Below are 24,400 nucleotides of genomic sequence, written 5' to 3' on the forward strand. Positions count from 1 at the left end.
AATCCTAGTCTTTAAATAGTGCCCAATTAACTACATATAAGTAATCAAATTAATTTGAATTCCATTTTCTGTTTAACTTCTGGTAAGTTCACAAAACACATCTTACAAAGCACCCCTACTTCTAATTGATCAATTTCCCCAGCCACCATTACAAACAGTCACAGGATGAAAGTGGCCAACACCAAAGATGTAAATAACACAGGTCAAATTATTAGCAATATCAAACTTTAGAACTTTTAAGTTTTCATATTAATCTATAGCCCATAAATTTTCTCAACATAAGAATGATTAGAGACTGTCATACGGAGTGAAGTAAGTCAGAAAGAGAAAAACAAATATCGTATATTAACACATGTATGTGGAACCTAGAAAAATGGTACAGATGAACCGGTTTGCAGGGCAGAAGTTGACACACAGATGTAGAGAACAAATGTATGGACACCAAGGGGGGGAAACCGTGGTGGGGTGGGGATGGTGGTGTGATGAATTGGGCAATTGGGATTGACATGTATACACTGATGTATATAAAATGGATGACTGATAAGAATCTGAAGTATAAAAAAACAAAACAACTAATACTAAACTTTCTTTGGGTTATTTGTAATGGAAGTATGTTAACATAAATGTTTCAGACATTACATGAAATTTCTAAAAATCTTATATGTTCTGGTATAATGTTATAAGTCATAATTCTAGTTATTACTTTAAAATGTATATCTCAGAAATAACTAAAAAAAAGAATGATCCTCTTGGGATTTCCCTGGTGGCAGAGTGGTTAAGAATCAGCCTGCCAATGTAGGGGACACAGGTTCAAGCCCTGGTCCGGGAAGATCCCACATGCCACGGAGCAACTAAGCCCGTGCGCCACAACTACTGAGCCTGTGCTCTGGAGCCTGCAAGCCACAACTGCTGAGCCCACACACCTCAACTACTGAAGCCCACACGCCTAGTGCCTGATCTCCTCAACAAAGACGAGCCACCGCAATGAGAAGCGCGCACACCGCAACGAAGAGCAGCCCCTGTTCGCCACAACTAGAGAAAGCCCGCACACAGCAAGAAAGACCCAACGCAGCCAAAAATAAATAATAAAATAAAATTAATTAAAAAAAAAAACGAATGATCCTCTTGATCTGGCCAAGATAGTCCCACACATGGGCCTGAAATTTTAAACATCTAATGTGGCAGGCAGGTTAGCAGCTCCCCAAACCCACTACCCCTTCCTCCTGGGACACAACTATACTATCATTTACCAACTCCCTTGCAGTAAGTTATGCTATGTGATTGAGTGCTGGCTAATGAATGTGGGGTCACTTTCAGTTCTGCCCCATAAAAAAATTTCCTGGGCAATTCTCAGCTTTCTCTCCTCCCCTTTCTACCAAAAAGATGCAGATATAATAGGACTCTAAGGTCCTAAGATATGGCAAAGATGTAAGATGGAAATACCCTGATTTAGATGGAAGATCACCAGCAAAATACCCTCACTGTACTATGAGGTCAGAGAAAATACAATTCTACGGGATTAAGTCACTGACATTTGTAGACTGTTTATCAGTTTACTTTAAAACGTCTGTTAGGCACAGAATATATTTATCTCTTACCATAGCCTGAAGATCTACTTGGGGATTCCAATCCGAGTCATACAAAATTACTACATCAGCAGTAGCAAGATTGATGCCAAGACCACCAGCACGTGTGCTTAACATGAAAACAAACTTTGTGCTGTTTGGTTCATTGTATGCATTGATGGACTCCTATAGACACAAAATAAATGTCAGAAAATTATTTTATCTGATAATTTTTTGATCTCCCCTCCCCAGATTTTACTTACTTGTCTCTCATCATGAGGTGTCTGCCCATCCAATCTACAGTAGTCATAATTTCTCCACATGCAATAATCTTCCAAAATATCCAATACCCTCGTCATCTGACTGAAGATTAGTACTCGTGAACCTGTCAGCAAACATTAACAGCCCATTATCAGAAGCTTCAAAAGTAAAAAGAAAAAAAAAAATTTAAATTTAAGGCTAACCAAAACCAAGACTAACCAATTACTCCTTAATTCCAGGTTACGTAGTTAGTTACAAGAAAAAAACTGTACATTATTTATTATCCAAGTTAGTCACTCCCCACATTATTCCCATCAATGCACAAATAGAAAAGGGTAGTATTTACACAACACACTGAAGGCAAGTGTTTTTGTAAACAGAAAAGGGTATTTACACCTCTGGCCTGAGAGGTCTTGCCATCCCAAAGGCTGAGAGAATCACTATCTTTTTATCCCACATACTTAAAAATAACCCTCCACCACAGCTCCTCCCTGTGCACAGCCCGACACATCTCCGAACACACACCCAACACCCTGGTCTCATTCTAGTTCTCCATACCCAATCCAGATGGAAGGACCATAAATATGCGCCTCACATCTAGACCATCACCCTTCACTTATGCCGTGACTCAAATTATCCAACTGCATTTCTTCAGCCAGCTGCACACCACCTTCAATAGGACTTACGAAGACAAAGGGATCCTTTTAAAAAATAATGATTACGAAACTATCTTCTCTTAGAAGCTGAGGCTCATAATCTGCTCTTGTCCACCCTCCCACATCCTAAATGCATACGGACGTTCAGTAGTCTCCTAGCAAGTTCCTGCCACTCCTCCCCATGTATTCAATTTCTTCAATTACTAAGCGTTTAAGGAAAACTATTTATTTATTTATTTATCTATCTTTATTTATTTATTTAGCAGCAGGGTCCCGGTTTACTCTGCCCTGGAAGGGTGGTCCTGAGAGTGGCAGGTGCCACCCTGTCCTGGGAGGTGGGAGGGCCCGAGGGCCGGTTAAGGCCAGTGGCGGGAGAAGCGGGGGATACTGCCCCTAGAATGCAGTGAGGCCAGGCTGAGGCCCAAGGAAAGCATTTTACAAAATACATTTTAGAAAAAGGTATAAAAAGAAAAAAGTAAACCAATTCACTGGCAACTCTTACAATGTTTTCAACAGTCAATATGCTAGAGGAAATTCATCTACTGGTACAATTTTCATTCTTACCAAAATATACAGAGAAACACAAATGGAGAAACTTTAAATCTGGCTGTAACTTCGTATTACAGAATGAATAATTTGTCTATGAAATGCTTTGATGTCTGGGATTTGGTTCAAAACGTTCTCAGAGATGGAAAGTAGGTACGATGTAGATGAAAACAAGTTTTGCCATGAATTTATAACTGTTGAAGCTGGCTTCCTACTAAATTCTCTCTACATTCTTGTAATTTAAATACATCTGTACACATACTCAGTTTCATATTAAAAGCCAATGTGTTACAAACAAAACCGCTTTGGGTCCGTGCACATGTCATTTAATTAAATTAAAAATCCACACAAACAGCTAAGAAAAAATACCATGAACACAACACCACTGTCTACCAAAGGCTCTGGGAACTACATATGGGTGAGAAGAGCATTCTTGGCATTTTATAACAAAAAGTTGACATTTCTAGGAAAGCATGTATAAAATAAGAAAGAACTCTCCCCCAAATCCAGGGAGTGTGGCTACCCTAACTACTGATCACTTTCTAAAAGATTTAAGGCTTAAAATAGGAGGGCGGGGGGGAAGCTCAGATAATGGACAGAAGTTTTTAAATGTCCCACACTTCAACTTTAGAAAGTGCCAGAGTAGTCATTTCATAGGGTAGGATGGCTCCTTCATCTTAACATCAGAATCTTAAGATTCTGTCTTAAGACAGTTTCCATTACTTCTCCATTTGATACCAGTAACGTAAGTACCTTGTTCTTTTAATTTAGGGAGCAGTTTGTCTAACACCACCATTTTGCCACTGTTGGTAACTAGATGCATGTCCGTTGTGTAAGGTGGACCAGGTTCAGCTCCGTCAAAGAGATATGGGTGATTACAGCATTTCCTCAACTGCATCAGGATGTTCAGTAGCCTCATTTTGTCCATCTTCCCTGCAGAGTTTAGTATATCTATATCCTTCATTAATATACGAGTATACCTAGTGAGAAGAAAAACATTTTAAGAGGGCTCAAATGTTCCTGGGACGAGTCTCTGCCACTTTACATCCTCAATCCCATCTCAACCCAAAATACCTGTAAGAAACAACCCATCAACTTCTAAGGTGTAGTTAGGAGTCTATCACCTATAACCTCTTTCTTCTTCTGTTTCTCTTTATTCCCCCCAGTGTTCTAATGTGTACCATTAATGCTTTGGGCCTTGAGGCCCGAAAGAGTAAATTCGTCTCCTTGGGATGAATTGAAATGCAACAGTATGATACAACATTTTTAAGTAATAAAGCAAAACTTAAAAGACCAGTTTTAAACATAATTTTTTTGTGTGTATGTGGTACGCGGGCCTCTCACTGTTGTGGCCTCTCCCGTTGCAGAGCACAGGCTCCCGACACGCAGGCTCAGCGGCCATGGCTCACGGGCCCAGCCGCTCCACAGCATGTGGGATCTTCCCGGACCGGGGCACGAACCCGTGTCCCCTGCATCGGCAGGCGGACTCTCAACCACTGTGCCACCAGGGAAGCCCTAAACATAATTTCAATTCGTAGTCTTTTCCAACAGAAGAGTGCCACTATTCCATTATAATTCAACGTAGCTAGTGTAGCATTTGGGTAAGAACATTAAGAGCTAAGGAGGGAGAAAGAATCATGAGAGCATAAAGCATATGATGATGATAAAATGAATACAATGCGATTTAAATATAAGTAAAAGTGTACAGGCTGAGGGAAGAGAAGGGATCAGTTAAGCTAAGGCTGGATTATGAAAAGCCTTGACTGTATACACTAAGAAGTTAGACATTATTCTAAAGGAAAGAGCAATCTGTCCAAATACCAAATATTCAGCACCTTGAACCCACTGAGCAAAGTAACATAAACAATGAAAGCAATCTATGCTTAACAACTCCAATTATGGGGCACGAAATACTCAAGGCACCCACAATTCCGACTGATATAAAGTTCCTCAATATGACTATAACTAAAAAAGATTTGTCTTCCCTCAGCATTGACTCATGTCTTAATTCTGTATTTTAGAACTATATAAGACAAGCCTAACCCTAACACCTTTCAAAATTTTTAGGATGGCCTATCTTCTACACTGGTCATCTCTTTACCAGATAACATCCCCATTTCTTTGCCTTACATCCCTTCTGTCCTTTTACCAACAACTGCAGACCCTTGCAAATACTTATCAATATAAAGTATGAAACAATATACTTGAGATGTGTTCTCTCCTGGTTATACCACATTGGCTATTTATTCCCCTCCTCTGAACACTACACTTAAGTCAGCGGTTTCCAGCCTTTTAGATTTCAGATACCCATAAAACTTTTAAAAAAAGACAAAAAGAGGAGGAAATGAAAATTAAAACCACAGTGAGGATTGGTTCAAGCTGGCGGAGTACAGGACATGCTCTCACTCCCTCTTGCAAGAGCACCAGAATCACAACTAACTGCTGATCAACGACAGGGAGACACTGGAACTCACCAAAAGATACCCCACATCCAAAGACAAAGGAGAAGCCACAATGAGACGGTAGGACGGTAGGAGGGGCAATCACAATAAAATCAAATCCCATAACTGCTGGGTGGGTGACTCACAACCTGGAGAACACTTATACAGAAGTCCACCTGGAGTGAAGGTTCTGAGCCCCACGTCAGGCTTCCCAACCTGGGGGTCCAGCAACGGGAGCAGGAATTCCTAGAGAATCAGACTTTGAAGGCTACTGGGATTTGAATGCACGACTTCCACAGGACTGGGGGAAACAGAGACTCCACTCTTGGAGGGCACACACAAAGTAGTGTGTGCATCAGGACCCAGGGGAAGGAGCAGTGACCCCATAGGAGACTGAACCAGACCTACCTGCTAGTGCTGGAGGGTCTCCTGCAGAGGTGGGGGTGGCTGTGTATCACTGTGAGGATAAGGACACTGGCAGCAGAAATTTTGGGAAGTACTCTTTGACGTGAGCCCTCCCAGTGTCCGCCATTAGCCCCACCAAAGAGCCTGGGTAGACTCTAGTGTTGGCTCACCTCAGACCAAACAACCAACAGGGAGGGAACCAAGCCCCACCCATCAGCAGTCAAGCAGATTAAAGTTTTACTGAGCTCTGCCCACCAGAGCAACACCCAGCTCTACCCATCACCAGTCCCTCCCATCAGGAAACTTGCTCAAGCCTCTTAGATAGCCTCATCCACCAGAGAGCAGACAGCAGAAGCAAGAAGAACTACAATCCTGCAGCCTGTGGAACAAAAACCACATTCACAGAAAGACAGACAAGATGAAAAGGCAGAGGGCTATGTATATGTACCAGATGAAACAACAAGATAAAACTCCAGAAAAACAATCAAACAAAGTGGAGATAGGAAACCTTCCAGAAAAAGAATTCAGAATAATGAGAGTGAAGATGATCCAGGACCTCAGAAAAAGAACAGAGGCAAAGATCGAGAAGATGCAAGAATGTTTAACAAAGACCTAGGAGAATTAAAGAACAAACAAACAGAGATGAACAATACAATAACTGAAATGAAAAATACACTAAAAGGAATCAATAGCAGATTAACTGAGGCAGAACAACGGATAAGTGACCTGGAAGACAGACTGGTGGAATTCACTGCTGTGGAACAGAATAAAGAAAAAAGAATGAAAAGAAATGAAGACAGCCTAAGAGACCTCTGGGACAACATTAAACGTAACTTACATTCACATTATAGCGGTCCCAGAAGGAGAACAGAGAGAAAAGACCAGAGAAAATATCTGAAGAGATTATAGTCGGAAACTTCCCTAACATGGGAAAGTAAATGGCCACCCAAATCCAGGAAGCGCAGAGAGTTCTATACAGCATGAACCCAGGGAGAAACACACCGAGACACATAGTAACCAAATTGGCAAAAATTAAGTACAAAGAAAAATTATTGAAAGCAGCAAGGGAAAAACAACATACAAGGGAACTCCCATAAGGTTAACAGCTGATTTCTACTAGAAACTCTACAAGCCAGAAGGGAGTGGCATGACATATTTAAAGTGATGAAAGGGAAGAACCTAAAACCAAGAGTACTCTACCCAGCAAGGATCTCATTCAGATTCGATGGAGAAATCAAAAGCTTTACAGACAAGCAAAAGATAAGAGAATTCAGCACCACCAAACCAGCTCTACAATAAATACTAAAGCAACTTCTCTAAGTGGGAAACACAAAGAGAAGAAAAGGACCTACAAAAACAAACCCAAAACAATTAAGAAAATGGTAATAGGAACATACATATCGATAATTACCTTAAACGTGAACGGATTAAATGCTCCAACCAAAAGACACAGGCTCGCTGAATGGATACAAAAACAAGACCCATATGTATGCTGTCTATAAGAGACCCACTTCAGACCTAGGGACACATACAGACTGAAAGTGAGGGGATGGAAAAAGATATTCCATGCAAATGGAAATCAAAAGAAAGCTGGAGGGCTTCCCTGGTGGCGCAGTGGTTGAGAGTCCACCTGCCAATGCAGGGGACACGGGTTCGTGCCTTGGTCCGGGAAGATCCCACATGCCGCGGAGCGGCTGGGCCTGTGAGCCATGGCTGCTGAGCCTGCGCGTCCAGAGCCTGTGCTCCGCAACGGGAGAGGCCACAACAGTGAGACGCCCGCATACCGCAAAAAAAACAAATAAACAAAAAAAAAAAAGCAAAAAGAAAGCTGGAGTAGCAATACTCATTTCAGATAAAACAGACTTTAAAATAAAGAATGTTGCATGAGACAAGGAAGAACACTACATAATGATCAATTCAAGGGATTGATCAATCCAAGGGATCAATCCAAGAAGAAGATACAACAATTATAAATATATATACTCCTAACATAGGAGCACCTCAATACATAAGGCAACTGCTAACAGCTATAAAAGAGGAAATCGACAGTAACACAATAATAGTGAGGGGACTTTAACACCTCACTTACACCAATGGACAGATCATCCAAACAGAAAATTACTAAGGAAACACAAGCTTTAAATGACACAGCGGACCAGACAGATTTAATTGATATTTATAGGACATTCCATCCAAAAACAGATTACACTTTCTTCTCAAGTGCGCATGGAACATTCTCCAGGATAGATCACATCTTGGGTCACAAATCAAGCCTCAATAAATTTAAGAAAATTGAAATCATATCAAGCATCTTTTCTGACCACAACGCTATGAGATTAGAAATCAATTACAAGGAAAAAAACGTAAAAAAAACACAAACACATGGAGGCTAAACAATATGTTACTAAATAACCAAGAGATCACTGAAAAAATCAAAGAGGAAATTAAAAAATACCTAGAGACAAATGACAATGAAAACATGACAATCTAAAACCTACGGGACGCAGCAAAAGCAGTTCTAAGAGGGAAGTTTATAGCAATACAAGCCTACCTCAAGAAACAAGAGAAGCCTCAAATAAACAATCTAACCTTACACCTAAAGGAACTAGAGAAAGAAGAACAACAAAACCCAAAGTTAGTATAAGGAAAGAAATCATAAAGATGAGAGCAGAAATAAATGAAATAGAAACAAAGAAAACAATAGCAAAGATCAATAAAACTAAAGGCTGGTTCTTTGAGAAGATAAACAAAATTGATAAACCATTTAGCCAGACTCATCAAGAAAAAGAGGGAGAGGACTCAAATCAATAAAGTTAGAAATGGAAAAGGAGAAGATACAACAGACACCGCAGAAATACAAAGCACCCTAAGAGACTACTACAAGCAACTCTATGCCAATAAAACGGACAATCTGGAAGAAATGGACAAATTCTTAGAAAGGTATAACCTTCCAAGACTGAACCAGGAAGAAATAGAAAATATGAACAGATCAATCTACAAGCACTGAAATTGAAACTGTGATTAAAACTCTTCCAACAAACAAAAGTCCAGGACCAGATGGCTTCACAGGTAAATTCTATCAAACATTTATACAAGAGCTAACACCCATCCTTCTCAAACTCTTCCAAAAAACTGCAGAGGAAGGAACACTCCCAAACTCATTCTATGAGGCCACCATCACCCCGATACCAGAACCAGACAAAGATACTACAAAAAAAGAAAATAACAGACCAATATCACTGATGAATATAGATGCAAAAATCCTCAACAAAATACTAGCAAACAGAATCCAGCAACACATTAAAAGGATCATACACCATGATCAAGTGGGATTTATCCCAGGGATGCAAGGATTCTTTAATACACGCAAATCAATCAATGTGATACACCATATTAATAAATTGAATAAAAACCATATGATCATCTCAATAGATGCAGAAAAAGCTTTTGACAAAATTCAACACGTATTTATGATAAAAACTCTCCAGAAAGTGGGCATAGAGGGAACCTACCTCAACATAATAAAGGCCATATACGACAAACCCACAGCAAACATCATTCTCAATGGTGAAAGACAGAAAGCATTTCTTCTAAGATCAGGAACAAGACAAAGATGTCCACTCTCACCACTATTATTCAACATAGTTTTGGAAGTCCTAGCCATGGCAATCAGAGAAGAAAAAGAAATAAAAGGAATCCAAATTGGAAAAGAAGTACTAAAACTGTCACTGTTTGCAGATGACATGATAATATATAGAGAGAATCCTAAAGATGCCACCAGAAAACTACTAAAGCTAATCAATGAATTTGGTAAAGTAGCAAGATACAAAAATAATGCACAGAAACCTCTTGCATTCCGATACACTAATGATGAAAAATCTGAAAGAGAAATTAAGGAAACACTCCCATTTACCATTGCAACAAAAAGAATAAAATACCTAGGAATAAACCTACCTAGGGAGACAAAAGACCTGTATGCAGAAAACTATAAGACACTGATAAAAGAAATTAAAGATGACACAAACAGATGGAGAGATATACCATGTTCTTGGATTGGAAGAATCAACACTGTGAAAACGACTATACTACCCAAACAATCTACCGATTCAATGCAATCCCTATCAAATTACCAATGGCATTTTTTACAGAACTAAAACAAAAAATCTTAAAATTTGTATGGAGACACAAAAGACCCCGAATAGCCAAAGCAGTCTTGAGGAAAAAAAGCAGAGCTGGAAGAATCAGACTCCCTGACTTCAGATAATACAAAGCTACAGTAATCAAGACAATATGGTACCAGCTCAAAAACAGAGATACAGATCAATGGAACAGGATAGAAAGCCCAGAGATAAACCCACACACCTATGGTCAACTAATCTATGACAAAGGAGGCAAGCATGTACAATGGAGAAAAGACAGTCTCTTCAATAACTGATGCTGGGAAAAGTGGAAAGCTACATGTAAAAGAATGAAGTCAGAACACTCCCTAACACCATACACAAAAATAAACTCAAAATGGATGAGAGACCTAAATGTAAGACCGGACACTATAAAACTCTTAGAGGAAAACACAGGAAGAACACTCTTTCACATAAATCACAACAAGATCTTTTTTGACCCACCTCCTAGAGTAATGGAAATAAAAACAAAAATAAATGAATGGGACCTAATGAAACTTCAAAGCTTTTGCAAAGCAAAGGAAACTACAAACAAGACAAAAAGACAACCCTCAGAATGGGAGTAAATATTTGCAAATGAAGCAACGGACAAAGGATTAATCTCCAAAATACATAAACAGCTCACACAGCTCAATATCAAAAACACAAATCCAAAAACGGGCAAAAGACCTAGACAGACATTTCTCCAAAGACGACATACAGATGGCCAATAAGCACATGAAAAGCTGCTCAACATCACTAATTGTTAGAGAAATGCAAATCAAAAGTAAAATGAGGTATCACCTCACACCAGTTAGAATGGGTATCATCAGAAAATCTACAAACAACAAATGCTGGAGAGGTTGTGGAGAAAAGGGAACCCTCTTGCACTGTTGGTGGGAATGTAAATGATACAGCCCCTATGGAGAACAGTACAGAGGTTCCTTAAAAAACTCAAAACAGAATTACCATATGACTCACTACTGGGCGTATACCCAGAGATAACCATAATTCAAAAGGACACACGCACCCCAATATTCATTGCAGCACTATTTACAATAGCCAGGTCATGAAAGCAACCTAAATGCCCAGCACCAGATGAATGGATAAAGAAGATGTGGTACGTATATACAATGGAATATTACTCAGTCATAAAAAGGAACGAAATTGGGTCATTTGTAGAGATGTGGATGAATCTAGAGACTGTCATACAGAGTGAAGTCAGTCAGAAAGAGGAAAAACAAATATCGTATATTAACGCACATATGTGGAACCTAGAAAAATGGTACAGATATACCGGTTTGCAGGGCAGAAACTGAGACACAGATGTAGAGAACAAACGTATGGACACCAAGGGGGGAAAGCCGCAGGGTGGTGGGGGTGGTGCTGTGATGAATTGGGAGATTAGGATTGACATGTATACACTGATGTGTATAAAATTGATGACTAATAAGAACCTGCTGTATAAAAAAATATAATAAAATTCAAAAAAAAAGAAAAGAAAAAGATAATTAAAAACTTACAAGGTTTTCAACTTTTTTAGTATGTCCTATTCAAGTATTGTAAAAGTAGCTACCATGTGTCATCACCATAATTTCACAAAAGGACATTTTATCCTGCCTAAAATAAAACATCAACTCAGAACGGAGTCTTTTAAATTAAATAAATGTAGCTTTCTGCGATAAGAGAAAGCACTTAAGTTTTCTCATACCTCTACAATCTCCAACTTCATCAGGGACTAACACTAGTCCACGGGCCAGTATTTATGAACCACCGGGTTAACCACATGTCTCACATCTGTGCCACCACAGCTTCTTTTATAGAAACCCAAGCAGCAGGCTTTAAATGCATCCCTGTTAAATGCCAAGTTTAATTTTTGAATTCATAAACCTCCCAACTTGATTCCTTCATCTAATAAAGGCTTTGCATCACAAATTTGATTAGCAAGTCCTAATCAAATTATACGACTGGGAAACTCTTTAGGCTGAGTTTAATCTAGCAAACAGAATTCCTTGACAACACAAGTTAGGAAAATAAAATACAAATGAAAGTTAGTACAGGATCAAGAGTGATTTCAAAAACGTCTCAGAACACATACCATTCCCTTTGCATTTTGCTGAGACCCACATAGATTTTTACTTCCTTCTTTGGAGGCAAACTCTTTTCAACATCAGCCTTAATTCTACGAAGGAGGAATGGACGCAAAACCTTAAAAGAGCAAAAAGAAATGCAGATGACCTTATCTGTAATATAAGTATTATTTCAGGATCTCAAAAGTGTCTATTAAATACATAGAAAGAAATGTAACTTCTTGGACATCAAATTATTCTTAGGACTTCTTCCTTCCAAATATACAGCTTATTATTAGTGATTTCCTAAAGAGTAATGTTAAGATTAATATTTTTTCAATATGTAGTCAGAAAGAGAAAAATTAATATCTTATATTAACGCATATATGTGGAATCTGAAAAAACTGGTATAGAGGATCTTATTTACAAAGCAGAAAGAGATGTAGAAAATGTATGGATACCAAGGGAGAAGGGGAGGGCGAGATGAACTGGGAGATTGGGACTGATATATATACACTATTGATACTATGTATAAAACAGATAACTAGTGAGAGCCTGCTGTGTAGCACAGGGAACTCTACTCAATGCTCTGTGGTGAGTTAAATGGGACGGAAATCCAAAAAGGAGGGGTTGTATGTATACCTATGGCTGATTCACTTTGCTGTACAGCAGAAACTAACACAACATTGTAAAGCAACTATACTCCAACAAAAATTTTTAAAAAATATATACTGTCATAAAGTATTAAAAATAGTAAATTTTCAAGATGATATTTTCAACATTCATTGCCTCTCAGATTTCAAACTAGTTACCTGCATGTAGACTGTCTAACATTACTTAAGAAATAGCTAGGTCTACATTAAGATGTCTTCATGGTTACAGTTTTTTAATTTACTACCATTTTCTTATGGAAGTAGACAAATGTAAAGTATACAAATGTAAAGTATACAAAGTATACAAATCGTGAATGCATTTTAATCAAGTAAACATACCCATGTAACCATCTCCTAGATAAACAGAACATCCCATAAATCCTTCTGTAAACTTACCAGTCACTATCCCCCTTTTTCTTCCCAAAGGTAAGCAATATTCATACTTTTTAACATCATAAATTAGTTTTGCCTGTTTTTAACTATAAAGACTCATGCTCATTTATATCTGGTTTCTTTTACACAACATTATACTTGTGAGACATACCAATGTTGTATGCAGTTGACATCTATAAAACTAAAGATATTCTTTTATTTGTGTCATCCTTTGTTCTATTTACACTAGCTTATAAAAATATAATCACCACAAAACAAATTAAAAATTGGTGAGAAAAATAATAAGCAACAGTACTCTAATGCCATCACGTAAGGAAGCTAGTGCGGCCCTAGCCGGAAGCTAGCACCAACTGCCAGACACATGAGCAAGGACCTTCAGCCCCACTGGCCCTCTTCCAGAACCGTCCAGGTATACGCAGCTGGATAAGTACAGGTAAAACCAGCAAAGAGCCCTCTCAGCCAACTCATAACTTCTGGAATTATTAAAACACATACAATTTAGGTTTTGGTGCGGGTTTTTGGGGGTGCTGGGGGGTGTTGCAACAATAGAAAACTCATACGACAAGAATTATCTCATTCCTAAGTACACCCATGTGATTGTGAATATACTCTTTCATTATGAGATCACAGGAGCTATGGTGGGATTTTCAGGACAGAGCAGAATGGTAGCCACCAGACCTTTTCCCCTGATTTGGTAAGTATCTTCATACAAACAAACAAATGCCAAAACTGGTATTCTGTTGTGTGGATTTTAGTATGCTTTACCTACATATACCCATCTATTTATTAAAGCAAAGCCTACATATATACTCCACAGTCCTTCAAACAGATAAATCTAAGTGCTTACATGCTTGAATGCCATCTAAATTGAAACAAAGGTGTCTAGATCATCATCTTCAAATGTTTAACAAAATAAAATTTCAGTACATAGAATTTTAAAGTATCTTAAAAATTAATTTATGTAGAAAGAAATATCGGAACATTCATAAAATTTTTAATTTTTTCCCCTTAATCAAATATCCACTTTGAGCCAGGCATTGTGCTAGGGATACAAGAACAAATGTTAAGACATACTCTGCCTTTGTGTTTACAATGCAGCAGGGAAAACATGTGTAAATAAGTCATTTCAGTACCCTGTGCAAAGTCCTATAACTTAGAATGTCAAGATTAGTAAAGATAGAATATACAGAAGGAGTCTCTAGGCTGGTCTCAGCCTGGGTATTCATGGAGAAAGTGACATCACCACTGAGTCTTGGCCTAGGTGTTATCAGTTAGAGGGCAGGAAAGGGGATACTAGATGTGGCAAAAAAGGTAAGCAGAGAGACTGAAATTAGCACAATGTTTACAGAAAACTGACAATGGAGCCAGCAACTCTAGCAAATTAAAGCTTGATATAAGAAGTGAAACAGAAGTTGGAAAATACTCGAAAGGTTAACGTTTTGGAGGAGGGGCAATGTTGCCCTGCAAGACATGTTTATAATGCCTAGAAACATTTTTCATTATCACAAATGAGGGCATATACTCTGGCATCTAGAGCACAGAAGCCCTGGGGATGCTGTCAAACAAGAAAGCCACCCTTCCTCGCCCTCCAAAAAATTATTTATACCAGAATGTCAACAAAAGTTGAGGAACCCTAAGTTAGGTCATGAAAGGCCTTCTATGTCATGCTTACATGATTTACCCTGCAGGCCAGGGTATCACAATTTGTGGTCTATCAGAGAAATTTCTATCTTCCTACCAACTTTCACTTGTGAATCTCCACAGGAAGAAACGAAGCCATATTTCACGGCAAAAACATATCAACTCTTCTCGCACTGAGCTATTAGCAACTGCTTACACACAGTCACTGGATTTAAGAACAACAGATGGACCTTTGGCCTTTTAGAACAAAATCTGTTAGATTCTCCTACGGAATGTAAATGGAACTAAGCTTCCAAAACTTATCTATATTAAGTCCTTATGCAACTCTTCTTTCCCCCACTGTACTTTTTTAACCCTAAGGGATTACTTTTTTCCTTCATAAAGTTAGTATTCCACCCTAGGTTCGTTCTAAGGCTAAAACTGCCTATATTACCCCTCCTCCCATCATAAGATTAAGCAGTTAAGTGGGCAGGATTCAAACAGATCTGATGCTAAAGCCACTGTGCTTTCTGTTAACAGAAAAATAATGCACTAATTTAAATCTGTAGCATTTTTCCCACTGGAAATATGCTTTCTAACCCTACTCCAAAATACTTACCATATGAAGCCTCTCAACTAGCTTTTGATCCCCAAGGCAATTGTTTGTATCAAACCAGGAATCAAAGTCCTAGATTAACAAATAAAAAATACGTTAAGATCAGAGATAATATTAACTACAAATACCCTGTTATGCTAGTTATATAGCATATAATAATTTCTAAAATTAATTCAATGTTTGAGTTGTGAACCACAAATATCATTTAGTTCAATTCTTTACTTTTCATATGCGCTATTGTTAGCAATTAATTTTAGAACTAGTTTGAGAATCATAATTTCCTTAACATTTTTCTCAAAAACATCCAGATGCCAAGTTTCATAGTGAAAAGAAAATTGTTAGAAACCAAGTTTTACAGAATTAGAAAATCAATATCCTTGAAAAAATATCCTTCTTCAGTTTCAGAAAACCTTAAAAACTAAAACCACTTCACGGTTTGTTCTCAAAGACCATTCAGACTACTCAAACACAAGCTTTCTAGAGCAATGTCAATTTTCATTAAACTTACTAAAAGTGAAATTGAGATTATCAGCATTTCATTAGTATTTGGGTAGGATTTGAACAAGGACAGTTTCCCTATCCTTACCTCTTTAGCATATTTATTATATACAGCTGACCCTTGAACAATGCAGAGGTTAGGAGCACCAATACTCCATGCAGCTGAAAATCCACATGTAACTTATAGGCAGCCCTCCCACTGTGGATCATGCAGAACTATAGTATTTACTACTGAAAAAAAAAAATGTGGACCCGCCCAGTTCAAACTTGTATTGTTCAGGGTCAACTGTATTTCCTTTGTTAGTAAACATAATCTTAGAGTTCACTGTGTTAACTAAAACAAAGCTTTAGCAGAGATTATTAAACAAATGGAAGTGTCAATGTGGTAGGAAAAAAATTATCTCAAAAACAAAATCAAAATACATAAAGCAGAACTAAAGTAGCTTGATGACACTGACTAAATGTCTTTCAAGAACACAATTTTCTCTACTCTTAAAATGATCCTTACTTAACACAACAAACCAAAATTAACACCTTTTTGGAACTTATTTGAATAAGCTCTTCAAAGCCACACACACTCCAGCAATGGGAACAAAGGGTCAAAAATGAATTCTAGTCCAACAAAAAAATGAAATTACTAATAAGCACAGACTCTCGACATAATGTACATTATGTTCCTAAGTACAACCAACAGTTCAAATAGTTAATTAACCATTTCCATCACTGCAAATAATCTATCAAAGGTGAGGATTAGGTTCTATGTTTGCTAGACCGTAAGAAAGAATGGTTAGACATATTTCACCAAATTGAAGGCCATCTTGGGGAGAGGGCATCCTGGGGACTTAAAACACAGGCAACATGAAGTACGCAAATTCACTTGGGGGAACACCCTGAGCACTACCTTAAAAACATAAGCAATCCACCTAGAGCCACTGAAACAATGTCAGGCCAACAGGACCACCAAATAAGAATGTGACTCTATGACATTCCAGAGAGAACAAACCATGATTTCTAAAATAAGACTAAAATCAAAAGGCACAAAAGTAAATTCTCAGAATGCATACAAAACTTAGTAGGTTACACGAGGCTAACTACCTAAAGGCGTAAAAAAGTAATGATTATCTCAAGTAGACTGAAAGGTAGGCCAATTCTTTTTTTTTATTCTTCTGGTTTTATTGAGATAAACTGACACACAGCTCTGGGTAAGTTTAAGGTGTACAGCACAATGATTTGACTTACACACATCATGAAATGATTATCACAATGTTTACAGAACATCCATCATCTCATATATGTACAAAATCAAAGAAACAAAAAATATTTTTCCTTGTAATGAAAACTCTTAGGATTTATTACTATTAATTACTCTTAGTTGTTGTTTACTCTCAACAACTTTCATGTATAACATACAGCAGTGTTAACTACGTTTATCACTCTGTACATTACATCTCTGTTACTTATTTATAAGTGGAAGATAAATAAGTACAATAAACTTTGTGCCTTTTGACTGGCTTCATCCAATTCCCCCCCTCCCTCTGCCTCTGGTAACTACAAATCTGATCTCTTTTTCTATGAGTTCATTTGTTTGTTTGTTTGTTTTGCGATACACAGGCCTCTCACTGTTGTGGCCTCTCCCGTTGCAGAGCTCCGGACACGCAGGCTCAGCGGCTATGGCTCACAGGCCCAGCCGCTCCGCGGCATGTGGGATCTTCCCGGACCAGAGCACGAACCCGTGTCCCCTGCATCGGCAGGTGGACTCTCAACCACTGCACCACCAGGGAAGCCCCATTTGTTTGATTTCTGAAGCAGGCCAATTCTATTACAAAAATGTATAGTATTAAAAAACATTATTCCAACTAGAAAATAATAAGAAATACTTACATCAGCTGAATTAAAGACATCTGGCAACAAAAAATTAAGAAGTGACCAAAGCTCATGCAGGTTGTTTTGAAGAGGTGTTCCAGTTAATAATAGTCGATTTGTAGTCTTGAATTCCCTCACTATTTCTGACAACTGAAAGAAACAAATTCATCATTAGGATGAATATTCTGTACATCGATCGAATTCTAAACTAAGGTACAAATGATTTGCACATCTAAATATCAAATTACCTTCGATTTTTCATTTTTGATCCTGTGAGCTTCATCTATAACTAAGTACCTCCAATTAAATTTCTTGAAAACAGACTTCTCTTTAATAAGCATTTCATAAGATGTTACACATACATCCCATTCTCCTGGTAATAAAACGTCTCTGACGAAAGCAGCCTGTGTAGCAAAAGAAAAAATTTACACCATGCAGAAATAAACTATACATTAAATTTACTGATGACAAGGAGGTAATCTACTATGTAAAAGGGGGTGGGAAGAGTAAAAAGAAGAGTCATCTATAGTACGCAAGCAGCTAGAACCAGCTCAAAGTAACTTCATTAACCATGAAGTAATCATGTCAGAGCCATTTAGTAAAAACAAACTGACAAAATTCTTCGGTACAAAAGTCAACAGACTAACTATTAAAATGTCTTCTTTCCTCGATTCCACTAGGTGCTGAAATTCTTAGCACATAGGTTTAGAAAAGGATAGAGAGTTTTCTGACATAAAGATAGATAAGGAGTAAAGGCTAGTTTGCAGTAAGCACTTTCATTCCTTTTATGTTTATAGATCTATTAAGACATTGCTATTAATTTTCTCATTTTACAGGTGAGGAAACTAAAGACTGGTTAAACAATTGGGCTTCAAAGCATAATAAGCAATTTTGTAACTTAGAATACAAAAAGGGAGAAAAGAAATCTAGAGTCATCACTGATATCTGAATAAAGGGAAAACAAAATTAGGTACATAGTCCTTCAATGCAGTATGAGTACATTTTTTAATCTGAATTTTATACTCTTAATAGTGTCATTATTTCCATATCTTCTTCCAAAAAGGATGTGCCAACTTATCAATATTTTAACTTATTTCGATAGTTATCACACCGACTCATCACGTTACTATTTACATTATTATTTACTATTACAAATTACTATTCCATGACTATTACCATTATATACATCAATCTAAAAATCTGGCTCCTTAAATTTCTAACCACCTCACACACTCAAAACTTCTTTTAAAAATAAGAAAATGGGGCTCCCCTGGTAGCGCAGTGGTTGAGAGTCCGCCTGCGGAGGCAGGGGATACAGGTTCGTGCCCTGGTCCAGGAAGATCCCACATGCCGCGGAGCGCTAGGCCCGTGAGCCATGGCCGCTGAGCCTGCGCGTCCGGGGCCTGTGCTCCACAACGGGAGAGGCCACAACAGTGAGAGGCCCGCGTACGGCAAAAAAAAAAAAAAAAAAAAAAAAAAAAAAAAAGAAAAAAAAAGAAAATGCTGCTAGAATGAGACACAGCCTTTGATTTTGTAACTACCCCCAGAAAGCAGGAGAGAAAACAACTATATTCTTATAGCTTTCTACAGTCTACAACTCCATTTTCATAGTATAAATCTTAACCATCAAAAAAATATTCCACTTATAAATTACTAATATTTGTGAAGACCAAGCTTATTATTGGACCCTTTTTCCTCTCCTTTTATCCCTCCTCTAATTATCCCCCTCCCACAAAACCTAAATTCAAATTCTTTTAATATCAAAAATGTAATGAAATATGAGAAACTTACTCTTTGTTCTTTATCTCCTATTAAACAAACAGACCTAAGTGTTGGTACCCATCTCTTGAATTCACTCATCCAGTTGTGTAATGTAGACTTAGGAACCAAAACCATATGAGGACCAGGAATGTTTCTATAGTGTTTCATGTACCCAAGAAGAGAAATTGTTTGAAGAGTCTTTCCCAGGCCCTGAAAGAAAAATAAACACAAAGCAATGAAATACAAAAACAAAACAGACTTCCATATTCATCCTTCCCGACATATATGGAAACATTTAAAAGAAAAGCTATGTGTACAGCTAACAAATGGCAAAAACTTAGTATGTGTCAAGTTTACAAGTGTTACGTCATTTAACCTTCACAAGCCTTTGAAGGATGTACTATTACCATCTCCATAAGGCCCAGATATTTAAGTGACTTTCCCAAGGTCACCTAGCAGAGCTAGAATTGATACCTATTTCTTTTGATTCCATACTTTCTCTAAGCAATTGTCTTGGCACTATAGCTATAGGGAAACATAAAACATTCACTACATAACTAGTAAATAGTAAACAAGATATAATGTTTTACGGGACAGAACTGTACAAGCTACCATCATGGATAAAATATTTCTCGATGACATTCAATTGACCCCACCACCTGTGTTTTGTAGAATTGAAGGGAGATGGCCAAATCATTACATTGTAAAAGTCAACCAAAGGCATGTTTCTCAAAATGTATTATTTTTAAATTTATTATACTTTCATAGATAATAATTCCTCACAGCTGAAGTACAGATGTAAGATCCCACTTATGCAACTAAAGTGAGCTTTTATCAGTTTGACAGAGGGTTAGTTTGCTAACAGTTCTAGAGTATAATCAATAAACTATATGCTGCAAGCCTTAACTTTTATAAATCTAATGATGTATAAGGTTTTAAATTATAAAATGTGGACTTGTACAAAGCTATCAAACACATACCATTTCATCTGCTAGGATACCATTGATGCCGTTCTCATACAAAGAAATGAGCCAATTTAATCCTCGGACCTGATAATCTCTCAGTTTACCCCATTTTACATCTAAGAACAAAAGAAAAACGACATGCACATTTTAAAGACAATAAAAACAGGTGGGAAGCTCCCCCTCCATCTGATACTCAGAGGTTTAACTTGGGCCTACACATGTTTATTCTGACTGTACTTTCTTTACTAGGTCTTAAGAATGGGAATTTTGCAAGTTTCAAATCAGTGGAGGTAGTGGCGGTGGTCTGGAGTGGAGATGACGGATATGGAAGACAACCGAGTACAGGAACCATGACAGGTGGCATCAGAGTACCTCAATCACTCAGTTCCTATGTTACCCATATACTGGTCCTAGAGACTCTTTGGCCTCTCTATTTCCTTTTTCAATGTTACTACAAGTGTTTCTAACCAAACGTTTCCACCTTCCCTGATGACCTCTGGGGACTTTGTTTTTGTCCTAACAAAGAGGAAATAGGAATTAGAAGAGATCGTTTTTCCTTTACCCTTCCCTAATTTACTTTTTTTACTTTTCCAAGGGGTCCTACAAAAAGGAACTGTATCTCTTTCAGGGTTTATTACATATTTCCCACCCCATAATAATTACTAAGTATATGGAACATAAATAACCCAACTTTTTTAAAAAACTATGTATTTTGTACTCCATCCCTTTTGAAAAACACTGCTTTGAGATGAAGAGTTCATCAATGCTGGGAAAACTAGTTACAATGTAGGAATGTGAGAAAGAGATAACAAATCATTCAAATTTCCTTTCTCCTGGTAAATCTGGTTCTGGCCTCTAGCTTCATGAAAAGAAATGGAAACTGCGTACTGTGTAGCAAAACAAAAAAAAAATCTGGAGGTACACGCTTTAACCAGCCTGCTGAATTTCTAACCAAATCCTATCTTCCCCGAAGTTCAGTTTGCTAATTATTAAGATAACAAATCCAAACTATACATCCTATATTGACTATTATAAATTTTTTTTTGCTCACAACCACTATGATCATACAAACTTGTCATCAAGTGAGACAGAGAAAGGAGGTCAGGAAAAAAACGCTGGGCTTCAGTGAAGACAACCGTGCCACCAGACAACCAAGATCATATATGGGTAAAACCTAAACCTTGTTAACCATGTTTTCTCTTGGAAAACCTTTAATAACAAGTACATTTTGGAAAAAAATTTAAAACAGAAAATCAGAAGATGAGTAAAAACAGTCTTTATGAAGTGCCCTTTTTTACACATTAGTCTTCTTATCTGGGGCAAATATAAGGCAAACTTCATTCCCAGTTTTACATATACATTCAGGCCACAACAAGCACAATGGCGTTTTATGACCCTTTGAAATACAGCACCACTATTGTACTAATATACTATGGCTTCCATCCAAAAAATATCTGAAGTTCATTTCATTATCAATAAATTTCAAAAGATCACTAAAAATTCCATTTATAAATTACAGCCAAGAAAAATCCAGAACATTAACCAAAGGATATCTCACAAGGGGATGTTTCAGAGATCAAGTAATTAAATATGTGTAACGTACATGATGGAGAGTCTTCAAATCGAGTGCAAACATTGGTTGCTTTGGAGCTTTCTGTTAATAATTCTTCATCCTCCTCTTGCTCTGTTCTTCGGTGCCGATAGCTGTCAAGTTTAAAATAAAATCAAGTGATTTGAGTTTTGGCTTTAATTTTGACTACCAGCTACTATTTCAACATAATAGTCAAGAGGCTGACCAAGATTACACAATAATCTCTTAACAGGGATGTAAATTAAGACAAAAAAGTAAACAGTAGAAATAATTAGTAAATTTAAACCTGAAATGTTTTACATGGCTTTCTAAGATATACATACAGTTTTCAAAATAGAGTAATACCTTAGGTTAACCAGAACCTGATAAACATAAATGTGATAATCTAATTTCAAGGAAATATGCAGTCAGAAAAACCTCATAATTTGCATTTTAAAGTTAAGTATTTTGCCCCCCGACCTCAAATAGTACCAAAAGTCACGTTTTTAAAACTACAGCTTTCACCAAAAGCTGCAGAATATGCAGAATAGAGACTTTGGGCTTAAGCAATGACTCTTAACTAGATTCATCAGAATTACTCAAAGCATTTTAAATACACTTGCCCAGATTCTACATCCCAAGAGAATCAGAGACTTCCTCTTAATAACTAATTTTCTGTAGTTATAATATTGCCAGATGTCTTAATCTCTAAAGGACTCAGGTAAGTAAAACTATTTACTCCCCAATTCTCAAGTTTCCAATTATACCTTCATATTTTCAACAAATATTTTCATTTAAATTAGAAAACAGTAGATTATTCCACTCTTGTGACCTCTAAATCTAACTTACTGCTTATTTCTACCAAAACTACATGCTTGATGGGAGAGGATAATCAGCCTTCCCAGACAGAGAAATATTCCTCAGAAATACAGGCCAAGGCAATAAAAACGCAAGGATGTTTTTGTTTGTTTTATGTGCTTCTAATCAGAAGGTCTTAGTGAAAAGTGTTATTTCTTGTGCTTCTCTGCATTCCAACCCTATGAAACCTAGTGCAAAGATCTACCCGCCCCCCCAACCCCAAGTTATTCTCCATAAACTGAGAATATTAACTTCGTTTTTTTCTTTATAAAGTCTCCTTCACAATATATTATCAAGATAATTATTATGGTTGTTAAAACTGAAGATAAAAGCTGGAATATGCTTTATTACTTCAAATTGAGGCATCGTTGATTGTTAACTGGATGATGGAAAGGGGAAAAAAAGCATATATCTACTTTTACTGAAGGACAGGACAGTACCATTACCCTAATTACTTCACTTAAGCTAATTTTCCATTTAAGATGGTTTGATGGGTAGAAAAGAAATCTATTAACCAAGACTCCTTTTCTTCACCAACACTAATAAGATCAAAGCTGAACAATTTTTTATCTATTTACTACATGGTATCTTTATCTTACAGGCTCTTAATAGAAGTGTTTCTTCTCATGCCATCATACTGATGACCCCATAACAATATCCATTACAGCAGTCTGCATTTCCAGAGCACGAGACTGACGCTATTTAAACAGCTGCAAACTTCAAGTCTGAAAAATTTAAATACATCTGAATTGCAAAGTTCTCATGAAGTTTCATACGTATTAAAACAAAAGCACTTTGGTTACAAACAATGGATTAGCAAAAAAGATATATCAGATGAGTAGAATACCCCAAATAAAATTAAGGTAATATGCTTTTTGATGATAATGCCCTCGAGATAGAGCTAATACCTCCATGTTTCTGTATACTATGTAGTAAATTTAACAGTGTTGATAACAGTTTGTACTCTCCTCTTTTAAATAACCTAGCATATTTTAATTACTGATCACATTTCATTTTTCAGTTTGGAAATTACATATAGCCATTCCAGGGAGCTGAGATTGCCCTAAATTTATTATTACAAACTGAACATCTTAGTTATCCAACCAGCACAAATTCTAAAAAAAATCTATCAATTCAACATGTAAGAATTACTTTACACATATTGAACCACCACCTAACAGTGTCATCATACACCTTGACACTTCAATTTATATAAAGAAAACTAAGTATGTAACAAAAATTTTAAACAAACTGCTGTGGCATAAATCATCACAACATCCACACACAAGCACAGACTTCAGATAATAGCAATACCCTCAATGCATGTATGTGGTTTAGGAGACCAGAGCACACCCCAAGTCAGATCTAAATTCAAAGCTGGATTATTCTAATTCCTTCTAGGTGATGTTAAATAGGCCGCTTAACCTCTGCATTTGTTTCCACTCCAAGGAGTGGAATACATCTGAATTCCCTATTCAGTCCATATAAAAATAAAGCATTATG

The 24,400-nt window shown here is 37.2% G+C and overlaps 1 protein-coding gene across 1 annotated transcript in view; it reads right to left on the reverse strand.

Moving 5' to 3' along the window:
* SMARCA5 (SNF2 related chromatin remodeling ATPase 5) overlaps nucleotides 1–24,400 on the reverse strand; it is a 47,498-nt gene that overhangs the window by 13,696 nt on the left and 9,402 nt on the right. Inside the window, exons 4-13 of the mRNA XM_079920387.1 lie at nucleotides 22,073–22,173; nucleotides 20,485–20,585; nucleotides 19,535–19,714; nucleotides 17,992–18,147; nucleotides 17,762–17,893; nucleotides 15,386–15,454; nucleotides 12,130–12,239; nucleotides 3,782–4,008; nucleotides 1,829–1,950; nucleotides 1,599–1,751 (exon numbers count right to left, since the gene is read on the reverse strand). Coding sequence (XP_079776513.1) covers nucleotides 1,599–1,751; nucleotides 1,829–1,950; nucleotides 3,782–4,008; nucleotides 12,130–12,239; nucleotides 15,386–15,454; nucleotides 17,762–17,893; nucleotides 17,992–18,147; nucleotides 19,535–19,714; nucleotides 20,485–20,585; nucleotides 22,073–22,173 — 1,351 coding nt within the window. The remainder of the gene's footprint in view (nucleotides 1–1,598; nucleotides 1,752–1,828; nucleotides 1,951–3,781; nucleotides 4,009–12,129; nucleotides 12,240–15,385; nucleotides 15,455–17,761; nucleotides 17,894–17,991; nucleotides 18,148–19,534; nucleotides 19,715–20,484; nucleotides 20,586–22,072; nucleotides 22,174–24,400) is intronic.

Source organism: Stenella coeruleoalba (genome assembly GCF_951394435.1).
Source record: "Stenella coeruleoalba genome assembly, chromosome: 4".
NCBI classification, from domain to species: Eukaryota; Metazoa; Chordata; class Mammalia; order Artiodactyla; family Delphinidae; genus Stenella; species Stenella coeruleoalba.